Raw genomic sequence first — 9,669 nt, 5'->3', positions numbered from 1 at the left:
AAGGAAAGATAGGAGCGTGGCGATAAGAGCAGGGACTTTACATGTAGCGACTATGACTGGTAAAAGGAGGGAGCAGGCCGATATGATGGATGTAGTGAAGGAGGACATGCAAAGGGTTGGTGTGACATAAGCGGGTGCAATAGGATGAGATGGAGGCAGATGATCCACTGTGGCCACCTGTAAAGGAAGCAGCTGAAAGATGCAATCAAGAATGTGTGCGATTGGGTGAATGAGACTTTTGGCACTTTGAGTGTTAAAATTAAGTAGAAAGGCGCTACACAAGAGCTCATTACACTCTGTGAAAAATGATGAGCTTAACAATCAATGCAAAAAATAAAAATTAAGCTAATAAACAAATGTAAAAATGGTTTTAAAATATAAAAACATCCTTTAATGATTTTTTTACTGGTTGAAACGAGTAAATTTCTTCAGCTGAAAAAAAAGTGTACTTCTTACAAATATCGGTTCATCCAAGTTTTTAGAGACAGCCAAATCTGGACTGCATATTTACATCATTATTTTTCTAGTGCAGGGAACACTGCTGTAACTGATTATGGAAGAATATATGATGATGCTGTTCTCTGAGTAAAAATGTGTCATTGTCTTTCACTGCAATTCATTATCACATTTGCTCAGTGTTGATGGATACCACCGCTAAAACTGATGAATGCTGTACTGTAACATATATGTAAGTAAACAATGGATGCCCAACAGAAAAAAAGCACAGACTAATACATCTTCGCTCATTCTTGGCCTCCGGTAAGTTTATGGAAAAGTTCTTCATCCAGTGTTTCATTCTGGTCTTTGGATCGCGTGGAGAGGAAGATGTAGCCACCGATGAACTCGTGGACCACCTTGCAGTCACAGCTCAAGCAGCAGAAGGCTATTGTCACGTTCTGGTCAAATTCTATGGTCACCTGAAATTACACACAAGAGATTAAGTATCCGAGTCTTTAAAGTAATGCTGTCTGTAGATAAGATGCCAAACATTTCCTGAATGAAGAAAGGGAAAACCGTCCCTCACCTGTCTTATCTCCCAGTTGACATTCCACTGCTTCATGTTGGCGAATCTCCATGTGGTGACAGGCAGCCCGGTAGACATGTCAATACGAATCAGGCGGTTATATGAAATCCCCAGAATTTCATCCTTCTTGCTGCCTTTGAATCTGAATGAATGAAACACAAGTTAAAGAGAAACCTCTCAGATTATCATTCATAAATGACATCTAGGTTGAAGGTGTATTATAGCAAAATACTTGCTCTGTACCTGACAATGTAGTACTTGATCCCAAAGTCTGGGAGTGATTGCCATGCTTGGATAAATCGCATCTTGGCCTCCACCAGGGACAGCTTTTCTACATTCTGATGTGCCTCGAGGATGCGGGCGGTCAGCTTGATGCAGGAATCAAAAGCAAATTGAGCAATAATACTTAAAAAAAAGATGGCTGTTGGAAAAGTAACGCATGCTGCACCTCAGACAAACCTGTTTGGTCTTCTGTTTCTTGGCGTATCGCGGCGAAACAAAACACTCAGCATTCATATCCATAGCTTCGATGTCAGGAGCTGCCTGACCAGGAGGGGGCGCCAGGTTCTTCATTTTCAGAAAAGACTGGACGTTCCTCACTTCTGTCTTGTAGGAGCTGTAGGCCATCGTCTTGCCTTTGGAAGCAAGGGTACATGCGGCTTTCCATTTAGCGTACTGAGTTTCCTGGACGAGACGGGAACGAACAGAACAGCAGGCGTAAAGTTTGCCTCAAATTTCTTATGTATTTGCAAAATCTCAAAAAGCAAAAATTTTGCTTTGAAAATGCACTTTTCACCACATGGATGAGAAGGTGGGCCTTACGTGGTCACATCGGATGTACACCTCATTCATCCCGTCGGCCACTGGGAGCAGAAGCTTGATGCCGAACTTCTTGTCGGTGACATTGACATCAGGGACCACCTCGCAGCCTGGGGAATCAAGAAGAAGAGACGGTAATTTAAGAATATTATCAAAGAATATAACGCCTGCATTTGTGGCAGCTTGAAAATTTGTATCAAAGAATCACAATTTATATCCCAGTTTCACACCCATCTAACATTATATTACTTAGTAAATGATTAAAATACTTTGGTTCTTAGTTTTTCTTAAACTTTAAACTTTAAACTTATTAATAATTTTTTACATAATTCTTTATTTACTGACCTCGAAGGTGAAACTGCTCTATTGGTTCTCCACTGGAGGCCTCCTTGTTCTTGTAGTAACAAATTGTGGTATCCTTAAATACAAACCAGTACTCTTTGTACGCGCGCAGTGTCAGCCTTTTGGGCCTGATTTATCACAGAAAAGGCAAAAATGCATAAGATCTTACTTTTTAATAACACAGGCTGCTCGTTCAGAGCAGCAATTTAGACGGTCTTTCATTAATTATCAGGTCTCCTCGGGGCATTATAAAACAGGAGCATGAATCAGAGACATAAACACACATAATACATTTTAAAATGAAAATATTTTATGTTTATCCAACACTCCTTTGATCTTTAACTAAATATTAATCTTACAAACCATAAATTGGGGTTATTTAAGGGCATCGAGCATGCAAATTACTAAGATGACAAATGGCTACACTTCAGTAATTATTTACCATCTTTGTGCAATATAGTGTAATATATCTCAAGTTGGGTTTACCTAAACAGCCGGAGGGTATCTGCCAGCTCTGGAACGTCTGTAATGTCTTCCTGGGGGCGGGACAAACAACTGTCAATTATCCCATGCTTGCAATTATCTAAGGCCTGTCTATCAACCTCTGCTTCAAAACAGGTGTTCTATTGTACGGGAGCTGAAAACCTGAACATCTGATTTGTAAAAAAAATATGTTTACCAGAATTTTGTCTGTGTGCCCGCCCTCCAGTGTCACCTCCAGGTTGGATAGGGCCGCTTCTACTTCATCAATTTCAGGCTCATTGGAGTTGTCCTGAGGTTCACTGGACATGGTCAGTTTACAAATGTGATACTGGCGGGAAAAAATACTTCTGGTTAGGCATCCCAAAGAGCTTTGAAATGAACAGCTACAAGCAGTAATGAAGTTCCCCCGACATGACTTAGGAGATTATGCAAGGCTGGCATGAGTCAGAGGGAGGTTTGAGCGCAGCCCAGTGTGCCAGCCTTTGCACCAGTGTGTAGGTGAGCACAGCCCTCCTGTTGAATCTGTGATTTCTGAATCACTGTCCCAGTCATTGCAAAATAATAGCTGAAGTCACCAGAGATGGGCTGAAATTAAGGCACTCATAATGTTGCAGCTAAAACGTCAGGTCAGGTCAAAGTGACGTCAGCATCAGTTTCTTAGACCCATTATGTCCATTGGGACACTCTAATTGTTACCATACTACCTTTTCTGGTACTCTGCCTCTAATCGTATGATTCTTTTCCCTGCCTTCCCCTCCTTTCCTCCCCTTCCACTGGGATTTTCCTCATGTCCTGACATGTCCTCAGATGAATTTAAACACCCACCTCGCTCTCTTGTGCTCTGAGCTTTAAGAAAAGCATAAACTGTATTTAAGGGTACAAAAGCCACATTACTGTGGCCCTGAAGAACTGTGTCATGATCTTGATTTAAAGCATTTATCATAATAAAGCTGAAATCTAGGTTAAAACAAGGCATGTAAGTGCAATGTATAATAGCCTACAATCTATAGCTCAGGATCCAAATCTGAGCATTTATCCAGTAATAACCAACTAAAATCAATAACTGATCATTTGTCATGTTATTCTGTGAAACACCTTGTAATTCTATTAATTTGACATTAAATAATCATTCACACATATTATATACAAGCTAAGAATAATGATACAATCATTACACTGCATTTAATCACCTTCAAGTGTTAAAAATCATTGGCGTGCCTCCGTAACTGCGATGGCAGATTTTTCCTCACCTGTAAAGAAGCAAACATGAGCATTTCCTCTTCAGTGCAGTCGAGCTCTTCCAGCAGGATAGACCAGCGGGCCTGCTCATAAAGCTGGGTTATCCTGACACCATCATACTAAAACACAAACACATGGATGCACACACACACGCACGTTTAATTCAACAATTTCAGGGCACTTCAACAGCCCCCCCCCCTTTTTTGGGGGGGGGGGGGGGTGAAGTGTACACTTTGGATCTCTTACTTTAGGATTGATGTCAAAGAAGACATTGTACTTGAAGCGCAGCAATAGCTTGTCGTAATCTTGAATGTCTTGCTCCATAAGAGAACGGGATGAATCCAACCACCTGTTAATTAGAGCAACAACCAAATCAGATGTCTATGTGGGGACAGAAATCGCTCTGACTGTATAAGAATCCACTTGAAACAGGAAATAGGTTCAGTTCCTACCCTGCATTGTTGACTGCTTTGTCCACCAGCGACAACGACTGATACATCTTGGCTAGCTCAGCAGGTGGCAAGTTTGGCTGAGATTCTGCAAGAGGGTTTTCTCCAAACCAGACGCTGGTGGCAGACATTGGCATCCCATTCTCTGGGTCATAGGTTGCCGTCATGGTCTTACTATACATGGGGCCTTGTTTGAGGGAAATAAGGTGTTGATAATTAGCTAAGATTCAACATAACTTCATATTGTGAAGTGAGCTACAGACTGAAGACTGCAGATATTAAACAGTGATTTTTAGGATGGTGCAGAGTATGAACTGGGTACTCAGTGGAGAGTGGGTGTTCCTGGATGACTCTGCAGCATACTGAACAATTCTGTCAGATCTCACTGTTGAAAATGTGCCCTGTCAGATCACATCTGCACTACACACACACATACACAGTACTGTGCAAAAGTTAAAAAAACTAAGGTGGGGAAGCTCTATTTATATGCCATGAATATAATTTTTTTTTAGGTCAAATTAACATCATATAAAGTGCATTATACAGAAAGTAGTGAATCCAATGCATATTTGGCTGTAAACAACACCAATTCCCTTAGATATACTTACACAGTCTGTCAAAGCACAGGGATATTATTTCAAGCATGTCAGAGAACTTGGTACAGTTCATTTCATTTGCATAATGATGTATCAGGGGTCAGTGGGAAGGCCATGTCATCTGTTCAGAGCTCCTTGTTTTTCTTGCTGTTGAGGTTAGAAACCCTTAAGACTCTTATGACTGTATATTTAGGGTCATTTGTCTCACTGCTGGATTACCTTTGGACAATGCAGTGTGTACCTACTCCTTACTTCTCCTTTCCCAGAGGTGTACTTTTAGACACTGCCCCCACTACTGAAATAGCAACTCACCTTCTGACCTAAATTTGGTCTTTGCTTCAAAATCCAGTCAGAATTCTTTACGTCAAACTGTGAATAACCTCAGATTGTTCTTATGCCCCAAAGCTTTTTCAAATGAATCAGATCAATAGACTTTTTAAAAAATTTTTTTTTATATAAATCAGAGGATATTGAACTTAATATTCAGAAATGATCCGATTTTATTAAACAACAAAGCTGTTCAGAAATATGAAACAATGTCCTTAATCTAAAGTCAGCTATAAATTCACCATATCATTTCAGCATATAACTGAATCCATGAAATTAGAGTTTTTCTTGCGCATTACCTGTTCCACCTGGTCCCCCACTGAATAAATCTATGTCCCAAATGTCCTCCTGATCTGAGTCCTTATCTTTCTTCTTCTTCTTCTTGGAGGGATCGTCTGGAGGCTTCAGCAGTGACAGTTCCTCTGGTCTTCTGATGTCTGAGATGGTGCAGGGAAGGAGCAAACAGGAAGAATATGGAAAGAAGCTTGAGCCTTGAGCTTAGATAGGTGAATGATGTGTCTGATTAAAACACCCTAAAGCTAAACTGAAACAGTGCAGGAGAGAGGGCAATCAGAAGGAACTGAGACACTTACTGAGTATTCTGCAGATGTCTGCCACCGTCTTGAAGACCACACTGGAGAAGCTTACGGTCATTTTGATGGTTTTCATATTGGGAAGCTGCAGTAAGAGTGGTTTGTGCTGGGGTGTGTAGCGCAGTTCAGCATCAGCCTATGTAGCAAAATTAATTGAATTTATATCAGCTTCAGATGCAAAGTCAATATACGCAGCCTCCTTGCTTGACTGCATAACATATGAAATATAGATGGTGCTATATTGTTTTGGCTACACTGAACAGATCAATAAAAAGAGCTTTGAGTTTCTCAGGTAGAGGATCTAATTTATTTAGCAGTTTCCAGTGTGTTATAGCAAACCCCTCCACACCTTTAGGAGCTGCAAGTACACACGTAATTTATTTATTCTGCTTTGACTGGAAAAAAAACTTTCCCATTGGATATTTCAAGGGAAATTCCAAATTCCTTTGAGCATAAGAATTCATATTACCTGAATCCCATACTTGTCCAAGGTCCAGTGGGTCTTGAGCAGCCAGCATTTCCTCTGTTCCCACCAAAGAGCGTGGTCTGACCAATCCTGAGGAGCCCCTGCAGGCAGGCATATTAAGTAAAACCTTTATCACTCCCATATTACTGTCACATGTCAAGTTTAAGGTGTAGTTCACACATAAAGTTATGACACCAATTTACATGTCAGATTTAAAGGCCCTTCAGGGGGGAAGTTCTGACTCTGTAGCTAAAATATTTCAACAACTACATCTGCTAGAATCACAACTATTTCCAGCTCCCACTGTTGTGTAGGCGGTGTGGTTTAATGAGTCTACCTGACATCATCTCATGGTGCTGGGCTGAAATCCATCTGTTGATGACAAGCTGCTTAGTCATTTATTATGTCCCATGCTCTTTGAATCACCTCACTAAACTTCCCTTCAGATTAGCTATATTAGCTCCTCTGTGTTTTATGCAGGAGCATAAACAGGTATCAGATCAGAGACTGGCTGAACTTTGGCCCCCGGGGCTACAAACGTTGACTCATTGTGACAACACAATGGCGCTGTGGTGTAGAAGAATGCAGCTCAAACAAGGGTGTGCCTTGCCTAATAGATCTTTTGTAGCACCACGTGGAGGTTGAGGTAGTTTGCAAGTCTTTCTGGTTACACAGACACAAAAACTCCCTGCAACCACTATGCAGAAACAAATCCATTTTAATGCACTTACGGATTTTCTCCACCAACTTAAGCATGAGGCCACCAATGTGCAAGTCTCCTGCCACCCTCATCTTAAATTTCATGGACTCGATGCCGTCTTTTTGATCCACTTGCAGACTTAGCTGCCATGATGCATCTCCATATTTTGCAGGTGTGACCATGGCCCTGTTCTAAAAAAAAAAGACAGTAAAGAGATTAGTAACAAAAAAAAAAATAGAAAAAAAAAAAGTGGCTCACAGGTTTAGTGAATACCATCGCAGGGGCACAGCACAGGGGATATTAGAAGGAAATACCAACTGCCGTTTCTAATTAAACACTTAGCGAGGGAAATTCCATGAAAATATGTGGATTATTTTGATGATCCCTTTTTGTTTGGAGAATAAGGAAACGTCTGGGATTGAGTCAGAGGATTGAGTGTTTCCACACATCCTAATTGACTTGGCAAGCATTTCACAACCACAGATCACCTAGTGTTCCAGTTCTGAGTGGCAACGTATGGAATAGATTTTAACTCTGCTTCTGCTGCAGTGTCTCTGCAATGATACTGCAGCCCCTGATCTACTCCTCTCACTCAATACATTTATAAATAAGACACCATCGAACACAGACAGAAGAAAAACAGATGAGACTGCAGAACAGACAGCATACACAACTAATGCAGCACGACTGAATATAACAGCACAGATCTGGCGGGTGATTGGTTGATGTTAATAAGGCAGAATGATGGATGAAAGACACGAGGCGGATAAGAAAGGAAAGGAGGATGAGGAGGAGTACAGCTGTGGAATGTGTGACGAGCAGGGACACGAATCTGGTGCAGGAGAGATCAGACAAAACAACAATCTCCACACACTGCACCAGTCTCCCTTCACATCAGATCTGAGCTCCGAAATGTGGAAAATAAAGACATGAAAACTCTGACACAAACTAGTCTGAAGTATTAACCACACTGCTGTATACAAGTGGAAGAGTACAGTTAGAGAAAATGTGTTGCTGGGAGGCCAAGTTTTATATACACACTGCTTCCTTTGTGCTGCACCCTTCCTATACTATGTGCTGCTGTAGGGTACAGTAAAAAGTTGGAGCCTGCATGCCTGCTGAGGGAAGGCTTGTTGAGATGTGTCAGAGAATGATGAATTCACTGGCACAATATTGCACAAGCTGCAAAAATTAAAAAAAAAACAAAAAACAAAAGTGATGGAGGGAGCAAATGTGTTTTAATGCAAAAGGTCTAACAAGAGAAAATCAAATATATTCATGCAAAATATACAATACAATGAGATCTCATATTGGAACTCCTCATAAAGGGAACCCACATTAAAAAGAAAAACCGGCTACAGCAATCTTTTATTCACAGCACACACAGCAAAGTGGTTATTATTTCTAATCCTTAAGATCATTCACAGCGGGGTAAACTGTCTTAAGTAAAAAAAAAAAAAAATGTCAGCAAACTTTCTTTAGAGCCATGAACAACATTACTACTGTGAAAATACAGGATTCACGGGACAGTCTTAGACCAGTCCTAGTGTACATTATCCACTGACTTCTGAGCAGGCCTACAAATCTGTGATAAGTCCCAACAGGGTCATTCGCAAGCATGTGATATGATTTTTTTTTCCCGTCAGAGATATGAGCTTTATTCAGACTGGACTGATTCATTAGCAAAATAACGGAAACGACTCCTCTATCAAGTCCATACAATATTCCCTACAAAGAATAGGAAACCAGTTCTTACCGTAATTTAAAGTTTCCTGCCAGTGAGCTATTCCCAGAAATTTCCTTATGAAATGGACTGACCCCGAGAATGAGGCTCCTCTGGGAGTAAAACACGCCCAGTTCACACAGGTAGAAAAAAGAGGTGGGGACGTAAGAGGAAGTGGTCACGGTGCACGTAGCATGTTAGCCCACAGTTTGGGTCAGGTGAGTCTATTCACAGCCCAGATGAACGGACCGCTTCAACGGCGGAATAATAAAAATAATAAATTATTTCACCCCTGTCTAAGGGGTTAAACACTACCGGCGAGCTATAGCAATGAGCGTTTACTAATGATATATTATACTAATAAAATATTTTAGTCAACCACTCAGCTAATACTCTTCAACTCTTTTCAGTAATAAGGACAAGACTATAATATTTATTTTAGTGCAAGTCAGAGTGTTACAGCTGGCCCATGGTGGGGACAACAAAACATGCTAACCCACTGCGTCCCTCTAAAATAACTTTAAAAGCTTTGTACTTTGAAATTTAAGTTTTGGTGTTGGGTATCCTAGGCTGTGCATGTAAGGCAAAAAAACAAACAAACAAACAAAGAAAATCAAAAAACTTTGTATTTTTCCAGAAGACTTGGCCACTGTTCTAGTGGTAACTAGATATTAATTCTGTGATGTGAATTAAAAGTAAATTTTTCTCAAATCTAACCTAATGAGACGAGAACAGGTTCTAACCTAACTTGCATTAATACAGACAGATATTAACCAATCTTACGATATGAAAACATGACATAACAGATCTTCACAAAATAACACAATAAGATCATGTTAAGAACATACTGACATATTTATTTCAAAAACATCAGTGAAATGCATACAGTGCGTATAGACAGTGCTTAA

At 40.4% G+C, this 9,669-nt stretch overlaps 1 protein-coding gene across 1 annotated transcript; it reads right to left on the bottom strand.

Annotated features, from left to right (window-relative positions):
- Positions 1-393: 393 nt before the first annotated feature.
- fermt1 (FERM domain containing kindlin 1) lies at positions 394-8,898 on the bottom strand. Its single transcript, XM_030721607.1, has 16 exons — positions 8,795-8,898; positions 7,070-7,229; positions 6,342-6,439; positions 5,873-6,008; positions 5,579-5,716; positions 4,360-4,543; positions 4,154-4,256; positions 3,919-4,026; positions 2,865-2,996; positions 2,672-2,721; positions 2,189-2,313; positions 1,847-1,953; positions 1,484-1,708; positions 1,268-1,392; positions 1,025-1,166; positions 394-917 (listed from the first exon to the last, which is right to left on the bottom strand). Exons 2-16 carry the CDS (start codon positions 7,218-7,220, stop codon positions 744-746), a joined length of 1,998 nt encoding a protein of 665 aa, XP_030577467.1. The 5' UTR covers positions 7,221-7,229; positions 8,795-8,898; the 3' UTR covers positions 394-743.
- Positions 8,899-9,669: the final 771 nt, after the last annotated feature.

This window comes from Archocentrus centrarchus, chromosome 24 (genome assembly GCF_007364275.1).
Source record: "Archocentrus centrarchus isolate MPI-CPG fArcCen1 chromosome 24, fArcCen1, whole genome shotgun sequence".
In the NCBI taxonomy this organism is placed as follows: Eukaryota; Metazoa; Chordata; class Actinopteri; order Cichliformes; family Cichlidae; genus Archocentrus; species Archocentrus centrarchus.
This window is presented reverse-complemented; position numbering and strand designations above follow the sequence as displayed.